At 36.5% G+C, this 22,123-nt stretch overlaps 2 protein-coding genes across 7 annotated transcripts in view; one reads left to right on the top strand and one right to left on the bottom strand.

The window, feature by feature from the left end:
* Camkmt (calmodulin-lysine N-methyltransferase) overlaps positions 1–8,767 on the bottom strand; it is a 392,271-nt gene extending 383,504 nt beyond the window's left edge. The window contains exon 1 of the mRNA XM_026385748.2: positions 8,579–8,767. Within this exon, the coding sequence (XP_026241533.2) occupies positions 8,579–8,716 (138 nt within the window). The 5' untranslated portion in view covers positions 8,717–8,767. The remainder of the gene's footprint in view (positions 1–8,578) is intronic.
* Positions 8,768–9,176: 409 nt separating this feature from the next.
* The window catches only part of Prepl (prolyl endopeptidase like), a 34,644-nt gene continuing 21,697 nt past the window's right edge, over positions 9,177–22,123 (top strand). The window contains exons 1-2 of one of the 6 annotated variants that reach the window (XM_026385690.2): positions 9,177–9,333; positions 10,857–11,110. In XM_026385690.2, coding sequence (XP_026241475.1) covers positions 10,892–11,110 — 219 coding nt within the window. In that variant the 5' untranslated portion in view covers positions 9,177–9,333; positions 10,857–10,891. Of the gene's footprint in view, positions 9,334–10,856; positions 11,111–21,680; positions 21,812–21,862; positions 21,936–22,123 lie in introns of those variants that run through there. The other 5 variants (XM_077791751.1, XM_026385695.2, XM_026385693.2 and 2 more) reach the window with 5 other exon arrangements.

Raw genomic sequence — 22,123 nt, 5'->3', positions numbered from 1 at the left:
TTCTTTTTCTACTGAGAATTTATAATACAAGAAGGCAGTATAAAATAAAAAATATGTAGACAGTGAAAAAAATATGAGGTTGTTTGAAAGCTTCAAAAGGCATAGGATTCACTGAAGACCCAAACTGTTGAGCCATTGCTGCAGAAGTTAAGTAATGCTAAGAAAAGTCATAAATGGTCCCTCAGGGCAAGATCACAAGTACAACACACAACCATTTCTAAGATGTGGTCTCTAGTGTCTCTTACTCATTTCCTACAATAGAATCAGAGGCTGAACAGAGCACAAAATATAGTTACTAGCTGTCTTAACTATTCTAGATTAACAGACACTCTTTATTCTACTAAATATTCAAACTGGACCATGTAAGCTGAAAGGTGATGGTCAATGCACTATTCTTGCCTTTCCCTATTGATTGTATGCTTGTCAAGTTAATTGTGCCTTTTCACAAACTCATTTATACCAGTTTTTCTTCAAATAACAATTTTAATATTTGACAAATAATTAATTTTTTTTCAATTAAATATTACAAAATCTAACAAAACAATGCTAAGAGAGAGTTGTTGCTTTCACAACTTGGTTGAATGTTTGTGTAACTATGTGGAATGGTTTGGAAAGATAAAGGTAAATTTGCCTGATAAAGGAAAGTTGTTAGCCAGGTGTGGTGGCACAGCTACTCAGGAGGTTAAGGCAGGAAGATCACTTAAGACCAGGAGCTGAAGGCTAGGCCTGGATAACACAGCAACCCTCTCAAATTAAAAAAAAAAAAAAAAAAGTTGGGGGTGAATATAAGTTGCTTAAAATTTTACTCTCAATAGGAAGTTAATTATAAAAATTTGGAGAACTGGGGCTGGGGCTGGGGCTCAGTGGTGGAGCACTTGCCTAGCATGTGTGAGGCACTGGGTTTGATCCACAGCACCACATAAAAGTAAATAAAGGTATTGTGTCCATCTACAACTAAAAAAATATTTTCTTAAAAAGTTGGAGAACTTATTATAAATATCTAGAAGGATTTGTCACTCGGATTGTAACTTCACTTTGCAATGTATATCATTTTTATTATTCATTTCTTTAAACAACTTTGTCAATTAACCAATTCAAATAACAGGTCTTCTACTGAATAGCATCTTGTGCAAAGAACAATTTTAATCACTCACATGGAATTATCTTTCTGGTAGTCAAGGGTCATCAATGTTTAACTCAAAATGGAAAGTCCTCCCCATAACTGTTATTCATCAAATATGAAATACTACTATTTATAAAATTCAAGTTTTTTCTTTCTTCTGATGTTATATATTGAATAGACTGTCATTTGACCATGGCATGTCATCAACTAATAGACATATCCCAATTGCAAAGTGGTTAAAATTTTTAAATGTGCACCTTGGAATAGATGAAAGATGGTTTGAAAATAATTATGTTCACTGTAAAAAAAAAAAAAAAAAAAAAAAAAAAAGCTTAAGTACAGAGAAGTAAAAATTCACCCAGAATCCACCATTTAGCACTATTACACATCCATCTATACATACATAAACAAGTAGCTATCGTAAATTCTTAAAGGGTCAACTAATTCCAGCTGATTAAAATTGTTAAAATTGTGAATAATTAAAATTGTTCTTTGCACAAGATTAGTTCTAGTTTTCAATATTGTAAAGAACATACTATGACAATCTCAGCTGAGTTTGTGCATATCTATCCAATAGGCAACAAGGGATTTGTTTTTGTTTTGGTCTGGGGATTGAACCAGGGGAATTTCACCACTGAGCTACATCCCATGTCTTTTTATATTTATGTTTAGGGTCTCAATAAGTTGCTTAGGGCTTTGTTAAAGGCTGAAGCTGGCCTACAACTTGCAATCCTCCTACCTGAGCCTCCTGAGACACTAGGATTTTAGGTGTGCCACAACACCTGGCCCAATAAGCAATGTTTTTAAATGTTAAATTTAAAAAAAAAAAAAATCTGTGTTAGGAATACACAAAATAAATAGGAGTAGAAAACAGAAAATGAAATTATTTCTAGCACTGGCAAATAATTACACTGTAAAATAATCGTAAATGGAAAAAGTCTTAAAAGAACTCCTGTAAGTTGTTTGTTTTTCAGTTTTAGTTTTTGTTTTTGGTGGTGCTGGGATCCAACCCAGGGCCTCATAAATAACTAAGCAAGCATGCTTTACCACTGAGCCACATCCTCACTACCAAGTAAAGAGACTCAAGAAAAGTAAAGAGACCCAGGAAAATAAATCAACGTCCACAACGTCTATGGCTACTGAGCCACTGACTTCCAGATCTCATCTAATTAAACAAAGTAGGCACTAGACACCAATGCCTGCAACTTGTACAACCTGGTAACAATAATGAACTAGGCCAACCAGGTTTTCTCTCAAAAATGTGAATTGCTGGAAGGGAAACAAGTAGAGGAAGGGAGGAGGGAAGGAAAAGGGGAGGTACTAAGGAATGAAACTGACCAAATTATAATATATGCATGTAAAAATATGTCATAATAAGCTGGCACATGCCTGGGATCCCAGCAGCTCAGAAAGCTGAGACAGAGGATCACAAGTTCAAAGCTAGCCTCAGCAAAAGCAAGGTATTAAGCATGAATTGCTCAGTGAGACCTCGTCTCTAAATAAAATACAAAATAGGGCTGGGGATGTGGTTCAGTAGTTGAATGCCTCTGAGTTCAATCCCCAGTACCAATAAATAATAAAGATATGTCATAGTGAATCCTATAATTAGGTATAATTATAATGCACCAATAAAAAATTAAATTTAAAAAAGCATACAGAAGATAAGAAAAGTATTTTAACCTTTGCTATTAAAACAGACTTATTTGGGGTCCAGAGCACACATTTATATGTGTGAAAAAAATAATTCTGGAATAAAAACTAAATCTGAATCTTTCTATGGTATAGTTAAATAAAAATAACTAGTTTTAAATTCTCATTTTGAAAAAATATGCAAATTCAAAATTATAGGATTTCAAACAGTTAACATAAGTGAAGGGCTGTGAGAGAACACTGGAGCCCTACAGAAGCAGTCACAAACAGATGCTATGCAGCTGACACACATGAGAGAATTCTTTATATAATGTATATCCAGAGACTAATGCTCTTTCTGAAGTAAAGGTGGCAAAGATTTTCTCCCATTCTGGAGGTTCTCACTTCACATTCTTGACTGTCTCCTTTGCTGTGAAGAAGTTTTTTAGTTTGATACAATCCCATCTGTTGGTCCTTGACTTGACTTCTTGCAATTTAGGAGTCTTGTGGGGGAAATCGGTTCCTAAGCTGACACGATGGAGAGTTGGGCCTACTCTTTCATCTTGCGGGCACAGGGTCTCTGATCTAACGTCAAGATCCCTGATCCACTTTGACTTGAGTTTTGTGTAGGGTTAGAGATAAAGGTCTAATTTCATTCTGCTACATATGGATTTTCAGTTTTTCCAGCACCATTTGTTAAAGAGGCTATCTTTTGTCCAATGTATGTTCATGGCAACTTTGTCTAGTATAAGAAAATTGTACTCATGTGGGTTTGTCTCAGTGTCTTCAATGTTCCACTGATCTTCATGTCTGTTCTGGTGCCAATCCATGCTGTTTTTGTTACTATAGCTCTGTAGTATAATTTAAGGTCTGGTGTGGTGACGCCTCCTGCATCACTTATCTTGTTAAGGATTGCTTTGGCTATTCTGGGCCTCTTATTTTTCCAAATGAATTGCATGATTGCTTTTTTCTATTTCTATGAAGAGCATCATTGGAATTTTAACAGGATTTGCATTAAATCTGTATAGCACTTTTGGTAGTATGGCCATTTTGAAAATATTAATTCTGCCTACCCAAGAACATGGGAGATCTTTCCATCTTCTAAGGTCTTCAATTTCTTTCTTTAGTGTTCTGTAGTTTTCAGTGTAGAAGTCTGTCACCTCTTTCGTTAAAATGATTCCCAAGTTTTTGTTTGTTTGTTTGTTTGTTTGTTTGTTGAGGTTATTGTGAATGAGATGGTTTTCCTAATTTCTCTTTCATCATTGTATATAGGAATGCAATTGACTTATACGTGCTAATTTCATATCTTGCTACTTTGCTGAATTTGTTTATGAGTTTTAGAAGTTTTCTGGTGGAGAATCATGTCATGGGCAAACAGGCATAGTTTGAGCTCTTCTTTTCCTATTTGTAACCCTTTAATTTCTTTCTTTTGCCTAATTGCTCTGGCTAGAGTTTCAAGGATTATGTTGAATAGACATGGTGAAAGAGGGTATCCCTGTCTTGTTCCAGATTTTAGAGGGAATGCTTTCAATTCTTCTCCATTTAGAATGATGTTGGGCTTGGTTTTATGCATATAGCTTTTACAATGTTAAGGTATGTTCCTACCATTCCTAGTTTTTCTAGTGTTTCGAACATAAATGGATGCTGTATTTTGTCAAATGCTTTTTCTACATCTATTCAGATAATCACATAATTCTTGTCTTTAAGTCTACTGATTAATGATTTCCATATGTTGCGCTAACCTTGCATCCCTGGGTTGAAACTGACTTGATCATCTTTTTTAATATGTTTTTATCTTTTTAATATGTTTACATATTTTATTAAGAATTTTTGCATATATTTCTAGGATATATATAAAAAAACTCAAAAAACTTAACACCCCCCAAAAAAAACCCAATCAATAAATGAGCAGGGGAACTGAACAGATGCTTCACAGAAGAAATACAAATGATTGACAAATACATGAAAAAATGTTCAACATCTCTAGCAATTAGAGAAATGCAAATTAAAACTACACTGAGATTCCACCTCACTCCAGTCAGAATGGCAACAATCAAGAATACAAGTAACAATAAATGTTTGTGAGGATGTCCAGGGAATGTAACTCATTCATTGCTGGTGGGACTGCAAATTGGTACAACCACTCTGGAAAGCAGTATGGAGATTCTGTAGAAAACTTGGAATGGAACCACCATTTAACTCAGTATCCCACTTCTCAGTATATACCTAAGGGATTTAAAATCAGCATACTAAGGTAACGTAGCCACATCAATGTCTATAGCAGGTCAATTCATAATAGCAAAGCTATGGAACCTAGGTGCCCTTCAACAGAAGAATGGATGAAGAAAATGTGAGATATATATCTATACACACACACACACATACATACATATACACAATGGAATATTACTCAGCTATATAAAGAAGAATGACTTTATCTCTTTTGCTGGTAAATGGGTGGATATGGAGACTACCAAGCTAAGTGAAAAAAGCCAATCCAAAAAAACAAAGGTAGAATATTCTTCTCTCTGATATGCAAATGCTAACACACAGCAGGGGGTGGGGTGGGGGGGAGAATAGAATTTCAACAAATTAGACAAAGAAGAATGAAGGGAAGGAAGAAGGGATGGAAATAGGAAAAACAATAGAATGACATAACTTTTCTATGATCATATATGAATACACCACCAGTGAAACTCCACATCATATACAATCACAGAATGAGATCCTAATTAGAATAAGTTACAATCCATGTATAGATAATATGTCAAAATACTCTAATGTCATGTATATCTAAAAAGAACAAATAAAATAAAGAGGGAGAAAAAGAGAGTTGCATAACTCTAGCAATGCTTAGATTCCTCACAGTTTTCCAGTTCTGGGTATAAATGAGAAATGAATGGTCCATCCATTTTAAACATTAATAAGAGCTTGCAAATTTTAATATATGTGTTATATTACATTATTTTAGAAAAATATTCACTTCCTCTTTACCACCTCCAAGGGAAGAATATATTTCCTGGTCCCCTAACTTTGGACTTGGTCAAGTATCTTACTTTAGCCAACAGGATTTTAGCAAACATCATGCAAGCAGAGGCTTATGTGCTTTTGTAGTTAGGCTTGCTCTCTTATATCTATGCCATCACCACAAGAATATGCCAGTTAGCTGGCCCAAAGATTAGGGACATCTGGACCAAGCATATAGCATAAAGCCACTTGATCCCAGCCTATATCAGTCAACTCCCAGGTTGCCCATGTACAAACAAAATAAATGCTCACTGTTTTATGTCAATGTGATGTTTGTTTTTGGTTTTGTTGTTGTTACTCAGCAATACCTAGCAAATACACTGCACTAAGGACTCAGGGCTATGGGCCACTTAAAGACTGTCCTTAATCTGATACTTTCCACCAGCTCTTACCAGTATCCATTAAAACCAACTAGCTAGGCCCTGTGCTAGGAACAGATAACAGAGATTAATAACACATCATCTATCCCCAGGGAGAACTCCCATTCTAGTGAGAAAGACTCTAATAATCCTGAAACAATAAAGGAGTTTCCTAGCAGAATGAGGAGCGAGTGAGTGGGACAGAGGGAGGAGTGGCGGGGTAGGTAATTGGGGGCTTGTCAAAGTAGAGTGGAGGAGTGGAGGATGAGCAGTCACTGAGCACGTAGAAAAGATTTTTAAAACTCCAAGTAGGTACATGTATACCATTAAATGTAAAAATGTGCAGAGCTCAAACGGCAGCCATAGCTGAACTTGTTACTATATTGATTTGGACAGCAATTTGGAATGACTATAAGTGCTGTTCAATTAGGGTTTTTATTATACTAAGAACTACTGAAGTCCTGTTGCAAAGCAACAAAAGAAGACAGTGTCTACCTAAAAATGTATATATGTGGGGCTCCAGTTGTAGCTCAACAGTAGAGCGCTCACCTCACACATGCGGGACTCTGGGTTCGATCCACAGCACCACATAAAAATAACTAAGTGATATTGTGTGCAACTACAACTAAGAAATAAATATTTTTAAAAAGTATATATGTATAAAGATAGAGGGAGAGAAAGAATGAAAATTAATCCCTTACCCAAAATGTTTTGGACCAGAAATGTTTCAGATTATTTTGAATTTTTGGAATATTTGTGTGTGTGTGTGTGTGTGTGTGTGTGTGTGTGTGTGTGTGTATGCACTATCTTTGGGATGGAACCAAAGTCTAAACATGAAATTCATTTACATTTCATATACACCTTATACACACAGCATAAAATAATTCCATACAGTATATTTAGTATACCTGCATTTTGACTGCTACCCATCCATGAAGTCAGGTATGGAACTTTCCACTTGTGGCTCATGTCAATACTTAAAAAGGTTTCAAATTTTGGAGCATCTAGAATTTCGGATTAGGAATGCTCTCTCTCTCTCTATATATATATATATATGAAATATATAATACAGATATTATATACATATACATATTTATATAATTTGATAACTTAAAGCTTATATTTACTACTTTGATAATTCTATTTTAAGAGACATTTCCCCCAGCCAGGTGGCTTAACCTTGTAATCCCAATAACTAGGGAGGCTGAGGCAGAAAGATCACAAGCTCGATGCCAGACTCAGCTAAGGCCACACTCAGCAACTTAGTGAGACCCTAAGCAACTTACCAAGAACCTATCTCAAAATAAACCATGAAAGGACTGGGGATATAACTTAGTGGTTAAGTGCCCCTGGGTTCAATCCCAGGTTGAAAAAAAAAAAAAGACATTTACTTCATTATAGACAGTGCGCATGACAATGATCTCTAAGGATATTCATTTTGTTGTCCTACAATACCATTTATAACATTACAGAGAAACCAAAATGTTAATGCTCTGGAAAGACTGTCAATAAGAAATGATCTTAATGATCTTAATGCTAACGAGTTATGTCAAAACAACACTAACAGACTACTGCATGAAACATGCCTCAAGACAACTCCAAAGAAAATCCAAAAACTACTTAAAACACCATTTCAAGTAAGCTGGGAAACTCTTCTCCAAATACAAGACGCAGAAGTGGAAAGCTTACTTGGGTAAAGTTTTCTGCAGGAAACCTCAAGGAGTTTGGAAAGAATGTCAGTGAGCACAAATCAGAATTCCCGTCAAACCTACACAAGAGTGACCCCGAAACAGCAGAAACTCTCAAGTACTAGAAGACACCAACGCTTAACCCACGCACTCCGACAAGTGCACCGTGGACACAAAGTGTCCCGCTGATCATTTCAAACCACAGGATAAACCTTTGCCTTTCACATCACGGCGAGAGAGGGAGAGAAACAGTCTTCCTGATCTCTTTACGCTCCACTACATGCAAAGAAACCAAGGCAATGCAAGTGGTGTCATCGTCCCAACACTGGCAACCACGTCGATCTCCAAGAGACATAGGGACGGGGGTGCAGACTGGGAATCGGTGCCTCCAAACTGGGAGTTAAGAAAGAACCCTGGGGAAGGAGGCAAATCAGAAGCAGGAAAGAGGCAGTGCGCGGTGGGGAGCTGCGGTTCCACGGATCAGACTGGCGAGCAAGGGAAAGCCCCCCAGACAAACGTCTAAAAAGGGTCTTCTACTTGGATCTGAGTTTCCAAGGAGCTCAGCCATGCCAGACTCACTACCCGCCCAAACCCACCGGTTTCTTTTTTGATGGGACTTAGGTGAAGCAAGAGGGCGCTTCTCCAATAGCTCCCGGCAAACTGAGAGGTAACTCTTGGTGCCAGTCCGCTCTCCAGGTACCTGCCAGGGGAGTGGCCAGAGGCACAGGTGAGGCGAGCAGGCATCTGCTTACCTGCCGCAGGAGCTTCCACCGGGCGGCTCCCAGGGGCGTCGAGACTGCAGGCTCCCGAGTAGTACCTCCAACAACCAGTCTCTCACAGGGGGCTTGCTCAGTCTCGCAGGTCCCGGCGTCCGCGACTAGCGATTCCATCCCACTGGGATAGTCTGTTCTTGGAGGTATTGCCGCCACAGCTCTCCCCTGTCAGGACCTGCCAACTTCTTCCCTGTCAGGACCTGTGACGCCAAGGCAGCTGCCTATGGTCCTTGCGCGCGCGCCCTCCCCGAATTCCGCATTTCCGGTATTCACGTCTCCTTGGCAACCAGGGTAGCGCTCTCACGTCATTGCACCATTTCGCTGGTGGCCATCTTGAGTGAGGGCAAACCAGAATGTGAGGTAGTAGTGGCTGAGCTAGTGGGGTGCTTTTCTCTTTGCTTTCTTTTATCCTGCTTTCGTCTCAAGCTCAAATGTTTATCCCAGACCCAAAAGGATCATATTTTGGAAGACTATAGAAGCCAGGAATAAAAAAGTCCGACCGTAACCACAATAAAGATGGCGAAATGTGCTTAGTCCTCGTGCTGGATTGTGGTTACGTAGACCGGCGTGCTGCAAACCAGCTCTGGGCGGCTTTGGGTAGGTTGTAGTTCTGCGGGCTGCAGAGCGCAGACTTCGGGTGGACGCAGCTGAGGTGACTGTTGCTTCTCCCTGAGAACTTCGGGTTCTCCTCCTGTCTTCAGTCGTTTGTGTCCAGAGCCGGACTTTCAATTTGCGTATGTATTGGGGGGTGTGCTGGAGGTCTCTTCCATAATCCCTTCCCGCCCCCCACCCAGCCACCCCTCAGTTCCCTGGTCCCCCTTTTTTCACCCGTGTCTTTTCGCTGCGTGGTAACTGGTACCACTCTCTCTTGCACCGAGATTGTCACATCCCAGAGGGGAATGTTGCACGGAGAAAATGAATAGATACCCTCCTAAGAACACCCATTTGTCTTCCCCACCCCCCTCCCTAGCCTTGCGTAGCGTTACTCGGTGCAGATGAAGAATGTGACGGATTGAGGCTGTGGGGATAGATAGAGTGATTTAGGGGCCTTTTTCTTTTTTGTTATTGTCGGCTGCTGCTCCCTATCCCCACTTGCCGGTTATTTTGCTGCGACATAGAAGGAGACTAAGGGGGGAGGGGGGCGTCGTCGCTGATCAGATCTGAGCTAAATCTGACGCAGTGTTCTACCCATGACAACAAGGGGCATTTTGGTAGAATTCCATGATTACATTCAACAATGTGCGACATACCTAGATTACTCCTGAGCTAGTAATATTAATTATCTTTTGTTGAGTGGTTACTACGTGCCAGACACTTAAGGTTTTAACGTAAATTGCCTCATTCTTAAACAATAATCCCAGAAGATGTCATTATTTTAGTTTTGCAGATGAAGAAACTGAGGACCAGAGCTAGTTATGTGCAGGGTGCAAAACCCGAACCCAGGTCTCTGACTCTTAACTGCTTCACTAGCTACCAAGGTTAAAAAGAACCCAACTACCAGCAGAAACCAGAGATGACCTCATGTTTTATTTGTGCATCTTTGCAGTGTTTCTATTTTTTAATTAAAAAGGGAAATGCCCTTTCAAAGTTAAAGCCTTACAGTTTATGTCCAAAATTGGGCTTTTTGCTATACAACTTTCTGTCCTAGTGAACTGAGGCAGTGGCTTAAACCTTCCAGAGCCACAGTTTGCACACCTGTAAAATGAGCATCTTTACAGCTACTTTATAAAGTCCATATAAAGTTTATATTAGACAAAAAAGTATCTGGCACGCAGTCAACACTTAACAAATATTAATCTCCCCTACATTATTAAGTTATTGGGTTTTTCCTATAGATCCCCCCACATATATACCAAAGATATATTCAGAATTATATAAGATTCATTCCATTTTTCTTGTTAAAGCCCTCAGAGTTCCTGATATTCTTCATTACTATGTACTTATTTGCAAATGTTTATTCCTTATTTTCTGTTTTTTTTTTTAGTTTGCCTTTAATGTGTACCAGAACTAGCACTGCATAGCTAGAGCCTAATAAGATTGACTTTTAAAAAGGAACTTTTAAAGTCACACCTGTCAAGAAGTATGATCTAAATGAACTAACTTAAGTCTTTAAAATTTATTTAACCTAAGATACCTGCGATCTGCAGATTTTCATAACCTATGGGGTGCATAGCCATGAAGGAAAGGGATAATAAGATCTGGTTATCCTAGATGCCTGAGAACTCACTACTATACTAAATCATTCGTGTCCTGGCAGCCCCAAAGGGAGCATAAACCAGGGACTTTGATATCATGCAGCAGAAGACCAAATTATTTCTCCAAGCTTTGAAGTATAGTATTCCTCACCTTGGGAAATGCATGCAGAAACAGCATTTGAATCACTTTAACTTCGCTGATAATTATTACAGTAGAATAAAATTGAAAAAATATCACCTAACCAAGTGTCTACAGAATAAACCCAAGATATCAGAGTTAGCAAGAAACATCCCAAGTCGGAGCTTCTCATGTAAGGTATGGACTGTTTAAGTTAACCTATTTGTAGGTCATTTATATTAACTTTAGCTTTAAGATAATGGATAGACTATTAGAGCTACTAATTTTCTCAGTTATTCTATCTTGATTTTTTAAATTTTCAGTCTCAGTTATCTGTAAGTCTAAAAGAATACTTACATATCTCTTTATAGATCTGTATCCCCCCCCCCAAAAAAAAAACATAAGTTTACACAAAAATTATTCACATCATTACTTCTGTAATGTGCCTGCCAATGTAATCCCAGTTTCTCTGGAACAGTACCACTCTTACACCTATTGTCCCTTGAGATTATTAATAGTCCCCTCACCTCTCAAAAGTGTCCTGGTTAAGATGTTAAATGATATGATCATCCTACTTATTTGCAATGAACCTACCTACTTATGCTACTGCCTCTTTGGCAAACATCCTCTACCTTTTACTTAATGTTCCTTAGATTAAGTTATATTTGGGGGTAATAGTCTTGCAATATTTTGGCAATTTTATGACATTATTTTTTTATTTTAATTATTTTGCATACTAATCTTTGGCTTTCTCTTGTTTTAAAACATGTATAACATAAAATATGCCAGTTTAGCCATTTTTAGGTGTACAGATCAGTGGCATTAATTATATTCATAATGTTGTACAACTTTCACCACTATTTGCAAAACTCTATCATCACCTCCAAAAATGTACCTATTAACTCTCCACTGTCCCTTTTCATTAGGCCCTGGTACCTCTAATCTACTTTCTGTCCTTACAAATTTGCCTATTCTACATATATCATACAAGTAGAACAATATAACTTATATAATTTTATGTTTGGTTTATTTTACTTAGCATACTGTTTTCAGGGTTTATTCATACCAGTATGTACAGAACTTCATCCATTTTTGTAGGAATAACATTGTGTTGTATATATAAATCACATTTTATCTATTCATCTGTTGATGGAAAATTACGCATTTTATGTTTTTAAGAAGCTATCTTTTTAATCTTATTTTATCTAATTTTTCTAGTTTGTATTCAATTTTTGCATTTCTCTTAGCTCATAACTATTTTATGGTTGTGTTTCTCTGGCTTTTAACTTTTTTAAGTTGGGTCCCTATTCTCCCTGGACTTTTATTCTTTACATTTTAACCTTTGAAATTGTTTTTCTCTTTATAGCATTTTGGCTTAGTTTGGCACTTTGATTCTTTACACACTTAAATTCTTTGTGCTATTTATTTATTTATTTTTGCATGGTCTTGTCCTGCTTTATAGTGGTAAACTTTTGAATTTACCTACAATTTTGGACCTTTAGATTGCTTTAATTTGCATTGCATTGTGTTCAGAACATTTTGTCATTTTATACTCAGTTTATAAATAGTAAGCAGGAATTACTGTCAGGTTGGCAGCTGTGAGATTAGCTCACACCCTAAACAGGAGGTGGACTATTTTTTTCTCTCCATTTGTCCCTGAAGCAACTTTTCAGTTCTCACAGATTCCCATTACTTAGAAACTAGAATGTTTCAATAACTTCAAGAATAGCTCTTTTAGTACTTCTTTTAACCTGCTGTTGGTCCTGCTTTCACACATAGTATGTCAACTATTCCCTCTTTAATAAATACAGGAGTAGTTTAAAAGCTATTGTTTTTATCCTTTATGATCACTAAGACCTGGGGAAGCTTTATAGAGATACCCCCTCAGCTGTGACGATAACCTAGAATGCACATTTCCTTCTTTCTGCAAGCATCTACAAGTTCCAGCTTTGATTGCTATAACTGGGTATAGCAAAGTAGAAAAATAATTGTGCTTTTCCATAAATTTAAATGCATCTGTTTAAAGTAAGCCCTATTACTTATGTAAGTTAAATAAAGAACAGAAGAAGGCACCATGTGTAATGGAAATGCTGGAAGATAAAAGGTAAATCCATAACTAAACTACTTAGAATTCTTAATTTTCCTGAGTGGGGAAAAAAAATACAAAGTTTTAACTTAGTATTCTCTAAAAGTCCAAGTACTACAATTTCATAATTCTATACCTCTACCTGGTTATAGATTATCATCTATAAGTTTGGGATTTTTTAGTAACAACTTCTGCAGTCTAGTTATATATTAGAAATCCCGAGGAACGTTTTAGAAATGCAGATAGACTGGATCTCACCCTGCATTTGCTGGATCAGAATAGCCAGGAAGCTTAAGGATATGTTTTTCAAATTTCCTCAAATAATTCTGAAACTCATAGCCTGCTACTGTCAGCATACCTATGTTTAGATGCTTGGTAATCAGATGTTGTTGACCTAAATCTAATTGACTTCTTGAAATTGTGAAGTTCTTTTTTGGCAAGTATCTTAGCTTTCCATTTTGCATTTGCCAGGTGGTAGTATGAAACTTATTCCATTACACTCACGTGCCAGCTAGTAATACTGAGAAGGCTGGCCTCAAAGCAGACACCACATTTATCTTCCATATCATCCTGCACTGTTCCGCCTACAAAAATAATTTTTAAATTTTTTTGACAAAAAATTTAATAAGTGGGGCTGGGGATATAGCTCAGTTGATAGACTGCTTGCCTCACATGCACATGGCTCTGAGTTGAATCCCCAGCACCACAGAAAAATTTTTTTTAAAAACTGAATAAATAAAAGCAGTACTAAATCCTTTGGTTAAATATGTGTCATTTGTCTGTATTTATAATACAGACTGACAAGGTCCTGTAGTAGTCACCAAATTAGATGCATTGACAGACTTATTTTTCACTAACATGTGGTTTACAAGAATCACTGGTTTTAATTAGTAGGTTAACCGTCAGAAATGAAGGGAAAAAAATGAATTTTGAAGGAAACTCAGAACAGAAAAAAATGTGGTCTCAATAACTTTTTTTTTGTGGCAAGAATTCATAGAATGGGTCTGCCTTTAGGTATGACTAATTCACTTACTGGGTATTTCTCCACATTCTACTTTCTCTTTAACCGGCTTGAGTTTGACTTCAGCTTCTTAATTAGAACTTCTGCCAAGATCATCTAAGATGTTATGTATTTCAACCCAGTGATACTCTGCTTTCCTCCTGTTACAGGTCTTCTCAGCAAATTTAACACACTTAATCCTAACCTTCTTTTATTTTGACTTTCTGACTCCCCATTTTCCTGGTTTTCCTCTTCTAAACATGGGTCTCCTTTTCTAACTTTTTTTCCATGTGACTTCTGAATTTGAGGGTTTCTTAGGACTTGGTTACCATAGCAACTATTACCTTCATTCCAGACACCCTTCTGAAATATATGGTATTTTGCTTCCCACCTAACAAGTCTTCAATTGGACATTTCCTCAGCTTCCCAAGCAAATTATCCACAGCTGAACTTTAGCTCCCCCAGTCCTAATTCAGCTCTTCTTTATGCCTCATTGCTGTATACCCAGGTGTTCAAGAGCAATTTTTTATTCTTCCCATTTTTTTTTTACCCTTTCATTAACAGTATATGCCAGGGGCTGGAGTTGTGGCTCAGTGGTAGTGCACTTGCCTGGCATGTGTGAGGCCCTGGGTTCGATCCTTAGCACCGAATATAAATAGATAAATAGATAAATAAATAATTGATCCATTTATAACTAAAAAATATTTTTAAAAAAAAAAAACAGTTCTGTGATTTGGGGCATGTGTTGATGTCACCAAGTTTGTAATTTTAATTATTTTAATTAGCTCAGCCCATCCCAAGGAATAATATTCAGTAAATTGCTTGATATTCTAGTTAAAGTCTTTATAACAAAATGTTCACATACCCCCAAATCATCATACAATTGTATACAACATGCTTTCAGAAACACTTCAGTAACCTCCAATATGAATGAATGAAAAAAAAAAATATATATATATATATATATAATTTGTTTGTATTTCTCCCTGTTTGCCACCATCACTGTAGTTATCATTCACATGGACCCCGGTAAGACTCCTAACCAGACTCTTACTTGCCCTCTTTTTCTATGCAATTAGAAGAATGGCCTTAAAATATAAGTTAATGTCAACTCCCAACTTAAAACTTCTCCAAAGTTTTAATATCATAGACATAAAATTGGGGCTGGGGCTGGGGCTGGGCTCGGGCTCAGGCTCAGCAGTAGAGCACTCACCTAGTATGTGCAAGGTGCTGGGTTCCATCCTCAGCACCACATAAAAATAAGTAAAATAAAGGTATTGTGTCCAACTACAACTAATAGATAGATAGATAGATAGATAAACAGATTGATAGATAGGTAGATAGATAGATAAACATAAAATTTAGTTTCATAATTAACACTGTGCTTAATCTAGTCCCTCTTTGATTTTATGCTACTCCCCCCTTCCCCGTTCACTTTGATTAAGCCAAAGAGGTCATCTCCAAATAAAGGAACACCACTCTTGCTCAGTCTCAGGATGTTTATATAAGATTTCCTAATTTCATTTTTTACTAGTTTCTTCTGTTTTACATATTGATTAAATGTTACTTTCTTTGAAGTTACTTTGGTTACCATGGTCAAAAATGCACAGGAACTAGGCAGAGGGAGCAGCATGTGTAAAAACTCAGGATTAAATTCTACAAGCAATGTAATCAACATGGTCAAAGATGAGCTACAAGAGGTAAACAGGGCCAGGTCATGTGTAGATAGTTTTTTAATTCTTGTGAGAAATTTACACTGTATCCTAAAAATATTAGAATGTAGGTGCAATCAGATTGCACTTTAAAAGTATCATTGACAGATTTGCAGAAAATAAATTGGAAGTATGAAGCCTTGTAACTCAGATAAATGAAAATGAGAGCATAACTTAAGGTCGTAAGAATAAAGTAGATTTGAAGGAAAATTGGAGAGAATCAGTTGGACTTTGTCATTATAAAATGATTGCATTTTATTTGAAGAGTACAGAGTGGTAATCTAATTGGATTCTAAAATCCAAAAGTCTTAAACTTTTTTAACTGAGAGCAAGGGAGCAGAACTAGACACAAAGCTATGATGATCTTCATTTAGTTCACTTAATAGATACTCTGCTCTAAAACCATATTGTCCTTGATCACAGGATGGTATCAATTAATTAGGATAGGTACCATGTTAAGATTCCAAAATCATAAAATTCTAAAACGTATTGGCATTTGCCAGTAAATAGATAGAATTGGATAATATCATGCTAAGTGAAATAAAGCTGTCCCAAAAAACCAAAGACAGAATGTTCTCTTTGATGTTAACCTACAACAAGGAAGGGTGGGGAGGGGAAGAATAGAAGTCCATTGGATTAGACAGAGGGGAAGGAAGGACAGTCGAATTAATCAGACATAATTTTCCTAGCATTGTATTTGAATACACGGCCAGGGTAACTCCACATCATGTACAACCACAAGAATAGGATCCTAATTAGAATCTAAGTTATGCTCCTTGTACGTATAATATGCCATTCTGTTGTCATGTATATCTAAAAAGAACAAATTTTTTAAAAATTTAAAAATAAAACATTTGGATCATCTTATGCCTCATGGACTTATTTCTTAGTCACATCTGTAGCCTTACTATTATTATTCTTTCAGGTGAAGAAGGGGAAGGAATAAATACAACTCACTACTAAAGTTATGTATAGGTATTAGTTGAAACCATAGTAGCCATTAGGATACATTTACCTTTACGCTATTACTTATTTTATCATTTGAAACTTTTTGTATCTCCCCATTTGATTGAGAAATCCTAAAAGACAAGTATTTTATAATATACAACTTGCCCAACACTAGTGTAATGACTACCTCATAGTAGCTAAGTAATAAATGTTTATGGAATGGCCTTGTGTGTGGCGTATGCCTGTAATCCCAGCACGTTAAGAGGCTGAGGCAGGAGGATCATGATTTCAAAGCTAGCCTCAATAATTCGGTGAGACACATAGCAACTCAGCAGTACCCCCCAAAAAAATTGTTTATGGAATGAATTAGTAATTAAATGATTTTTTTTCTTTACATGTAGCCATAAATGTTGTTGCTAGAAAAAAAGACCCGAAATCATCTAGCCAGAGCTTTTTTTTTAAGGGTATGATCATATTGAGTTTATTTTTGTGAGTGGTATGAGAGGTACATGTCCAGCTTTCTTCTTTTGTTGCAGATATCCAGTTAGTACCATTTGTTGAGAAGACTATTTTTCCCCCATTGAACTATGTTGGGATCCTTGTCAAAAATCATGTGACCTGGGGCTGGGGGTGTAGCTCAGTGATAGAGCGCTTGCCTAGCATGCTCCAGGCATGGGTTCAATCTCTAGCACCACCAAAAAAAAAAAAAAAAAAAAAAAAGCAGCTGACCTATGAGTGTGTTTCTGGACTCTTCAGTTCTATCCCAATTAGTGTAAGTTTTCAAATTAGGAAGTCGGGAGTTTGGGGTAGTTTTTTTTCCCCTAAATTAAAAAAAGAGAGAGAGAGAAATTGAAACTTCTAAGAGTCTGAAATTAAGTGAGAAAATTAGTAGTCTCACTAGACTTGAATTAATCTGATTCATAGTGTCATTCCTTTTTAATACCTTTTAGTATAAACAGTTGCAAACATAGAGTATCATAGAAAATATCACAACAAATCCTATGTATCCACTACTCAGTATGACTTTACTTTTTTTTTTTTTAATATTCTTTATTTTTATGTGGTGCTGAGGATCGAACCCAGTGCCTCATGCATGCTAAGCCAGCTCTCTACCGCTGAGCCACAACCCCAGCAGAGTATGACTTTTCTTAACTACAAAAAATATAGTTTGAAGACACTGTCTACTTTCATGATCATGTTCTTTTACCTCCCCAATGGTGAACATTATTCTTAATCTTTCCATGCATGTTTTCATATAAATTACACATGTGTTTGCATCCACAGATAATACTTAAATTGTTTTACATGTTTTGAAATTTTATTTGAATAATATATGTAGGATTATATAATTTGCTCCTTTGCTCAACATTATGATTTTGAGATTATTCATTACAAATTTTATATAGTATTTGATTGTGTTGCTTGTATACCATAATTCTTTGGCAGGGGATGGGTGTAAGTTGTTTCCAATTTCCAAACTTAGCAAAAAATCCTGCAAATCACAGTCTTATGTGTATCACCTTGTGCATGTATGTTTCTTTCTCTAGAAAATATACTTAGAATTGGAATTCCTGATTATGTACACATTCTAACATTTTTGGTCAAGCTAATTTCCAAATTGATAGTACCAACATACATTCAAAGTAAAATATGTGAGAGTTCTAACTCTGTGTACTGGATAAATTTTTGATATTATGAGATCTTTCTTTTTTGCCCTTCTTATAAATAACTAATATATCAGTGTGGTTTAATTCTCATTGCTCTGATTAATAATGAGGTTAGCATTTTTCTTCTTAACACTTATTAATGTTATTATTGGTTTTATGATTTTTGTTTTGTTTTGGTACCCAGGATTGAACTCAGGGACACTTGACCACTGAGCCAACCCTATTTTTTATTTTATTTAGGGACAGAGTCTCACTGAGTTGCCCTAGTGCCTCACCATTGCTGAGACTGGCTTTGAACTGATGATTCTTCTGTCTCAGACTCCTGGGCTGCTGGGATTACAGGCATGTGCCACCACCCAGCTGGTTTTATGTTCTTGAATTACTTATTCGTGCCTTTGACCATTTTTTTTTCTGTTTTTTTGTCTTTTTCTTACTGATTCATAACTGTTCTTTATATGTTCTTTGTCTTTTCTGTGAGCTGTAGATATCTTTTCTCTATCTATTCTGTATTTTCACTTTATATTTTTTTGTTAAATTTTAAGGTTTAAATTTTATGTTTTGTGCTGTGTTCCATTCAACTCAGCGCATATTTATTGAACACCTAATGTGCACCATTCTGGACCTTGAGGATATAGCAGTGAACAAAATAAAAAAAAAACTCTGCCTTCATGGAGCCTACAAGGGGATGAGGGTACAAGGAGATAATAAAGAAGTATATGAGTGAAATACAAAGTTTATCAGAGGTAATAGGTACAGTGAAAAATAAGACAGTGGGGGGATAGGGAGGGTTGATTTTTTTATTAGAACAGGGAAGGCCTAGTTGAGAAAGTGGCTTTTGAGCAATAGCTAAAAGAAGTGTTTGGCCAAAGGGCAAAGCAAATCCTTAGAAACTGAGGTGGAACAAGCCTGGTGTGTGCAGGAAACATCAAGGAGCCTTTGTGGCCCATTTGGAGTCAAGTGGATTCAACTGATATATAATACGGGTTGAGCATCCCTATCCTAGAAATTTGTAATACTTAAAAATCTTTTGGAGCATTTAAGATTTTAAGATTAGGGATGTTTAGCTGGTAAAATCTGAAAATATTTCAAAATCTGAAAAACTATTAAATCCAAAACACTTTGGATCACAAGCATTTTGGATAAGGGATACTCAACTTACAGTAGCCAAGGTCAGCAAAGTAGACCATTGTAAGGATTCTTGTGTATCTTCTTAGTAAGGTGGGAAGCATTGGAAAGGTTTTAAGTAGAAAACCTCATTTTATACTCATTTGAGCTCCTTTTTGAAAATAGCCTGGGAGGCATGGGCAAAAGCAGAGAGTTAACTTTGCAGTAATCCAAAGAAGAGATGATGATAGTACCAGGATAGTGCCAGTACAAGTTAGAAGAAATGGTCAGATTTAGACCTTGAACATAGAATTGACAGGATTAGCAGATCACTTAGTTATGGGAAGAGAGAAGGCAAAGGCAAACTAAGGCTTTAAAGCATGAGCAGCTAGAAGGACGGATTTTGAGTTGAACACAATACCTTTATTTTATTTATTTGTATGTGGTGCTGAGCATTAAACCCAGCGTCTCACATGTGCAAGGCAAGTGCTCTACCACTGAGCCACAACTCCAGCCAGATATTTGTCATTTGACTCCCTAGACAATAGGGTTTTTTTGGTGGGGAGGGGATATATAAGGATTTCTAAGTTCAATTTTCAATATTTTTTTATATACCTGTTAGATATCCAAGTAAAAATGTTGAATAGTCAGTTGGATATACAAGTTCAGCTTGTTCCAGGGATAAGCTTAGACTACAGCTATAAATTCGGGAGTCCTCAGGCTATAAATAGCATTTAAAGTCATGACTGGATGAGATCATCAAAGGAATTAGTGTAAAGAGAAGTCATCCAGGAACTGAGCCTTAAGCATGCCAATTTTAAGGCAAGGAGTTGAGTTGGAACCAGCTAAGGAGACTGAGAAGGACCAGTGAAGTAAAAGGGAAGGTGTCTTGGAAGCCAAGTAAAGGAGTGTTTTAGAAAGAGGGAGTGGTCAATGGTGTCTTCATGCTGACAGGCCAAGTAATATGAATATGATGTGAGTACTGAAGATTGACTTTTACAGTCTTCAATGTGGCCATTCAGTGACCTTGACAAGAGCAGTCAGAGTAAGAAGGGCAAATGGAGAGGAATTGGAGGCATTGAATATAGGGAACAAGTGCTTTTCTTTATTTAACAATTGCTCTTAAACAGGAATGTAAATTTAAGAGGACAGATATTGAGCCCAACTCTGTTGCTTTTAGCTCTGTTTTGGCCATTGTTCTTGGTAAGAATGGGTCTGTAAAGTAATGAAACCCAGCTCCATGACCCAAAATTTGGTAGAAGATGCAGGATAATAGGGGAGGTCATTTTGTAGCTATCCTTCCTCTTTCATAATAACTCTTAGGGATTACAGAATAGAAAAGCCTATGTCTGAAATTGAAAAGGCAACTCAATCTATTGCTATGCTAGTTTCAGGACAGGTTTTTCATAATCTTCTGATTAATGATTTAATGTTTCTTTGGGTGATATTAGGGTATTATTGATATATTTTGCCTCATTACTTCAAAGATTAGCCATAGGTACTATAGAAATCCTAAAAAATAAATAAATAAATGAAAAATAAGCCATCTGGCATTTGTACTTCAGATAATTACTCAAAAAATTAATGGTATGATTGGAAGTAGAGGTTAAAGTAGAGGTTAAATTGACTACTGTAACAGCCATTATTGAAATTTTGAATCTAATCCATATCATTAAGGCATTCCAAAAAAATATAAAAGGAAATACTTAATGAAAATGATTATTTTCCATTTAATCTGCTTTGGTGACTTTTCTGTTTTATTCTTATGTTTAATTTTAGATTACAAATTATTGTAATACAAACTATATTTATAGCTTACTTCTTGACAGTGTTCATAAAGTATCATGGATGTACTTGTGCAGTAAATATCTACCAGCTGTTGGAGGGCCTTACCAAAGACTGGTGCCTCCTCTGGCACAAATCACTATACACTTGTCATCATTGGCAGAGAGCTGAAGTCAGAAATCTTGGCTAGAATTCTTTGGCTTAAACAAAACAAACTGGAGACATGTTGAATAATAGAATACTTTTTTAATTTGATAATTTAGGTTTTGCCTTATCCAAATTTTAATGACTTACGATATTTATTTGCTCACTGAGATCAACTAAAGCTCTTGGTTTAATTAGGTACTCCCAGCAAGACACACTGATGCGTTTTTAGCTTTCTTCTATTTCTAGCATATTCATTAATTTGTCTTTTACTGTTTTTGTTTCTGTCTTTTGCAGTATTGGGAATTGAACCCAGGGTGCTCTACCACTGAGCTATATCCCTAGCCCTTTCTATTTTTTATTTTGAGAAAGCACCTAGCTAAGTTGCCCAGGATGACCTTGAACTTGATATCCTCCTGCCTCTCTCCTTAGTCAAAGTCACTGAGATTAGAGGTGTGCACCATGATCCCCAGCTTTCCATTAATTTTACCATAATTTTTTCAGTGCCAGGGAACTAACTTGGGGCTTCATGCATGCTAAACAAGTGCTCTACCACTGAGCTATATTTCCAGCCCAGGTTAGTGTTTTTGTCTCCTTTTTCTTTGACATATTTCCCTCTATTTAAGAGTTATTTCAGTACTTAAAAAATTCAGCAAACTTTTTTTCTTCTCATTTCTATTACACATGTAAAAGTTCATAAAAATTTTCTTTCCTCTTTAATTGTATATGACTTTCCCCTAATACTTCAGAACGTTCTCCAGAATT

The sequence above is a fragment of the Urocitellus parryii genome, chromosome 12, assembly GCF_045843805.1.
Source record: "Urocitellus parryii isolate mUroPar1 chromosome 12, mUroPar1.hap1, whole genome shotgun sequence".
Taxonomy (NCBI): Eukaryota; Metazoa; Chordata; class Mammalia; order Rodentia; family Sciuridae; genus Urocitellus; species Urocitellus parryii.
The sequence above is the reverse complement of the archived record's forward strand: the minus strand, read 5'-3'. Positions and strand labels throughout refer to the sequence as shown.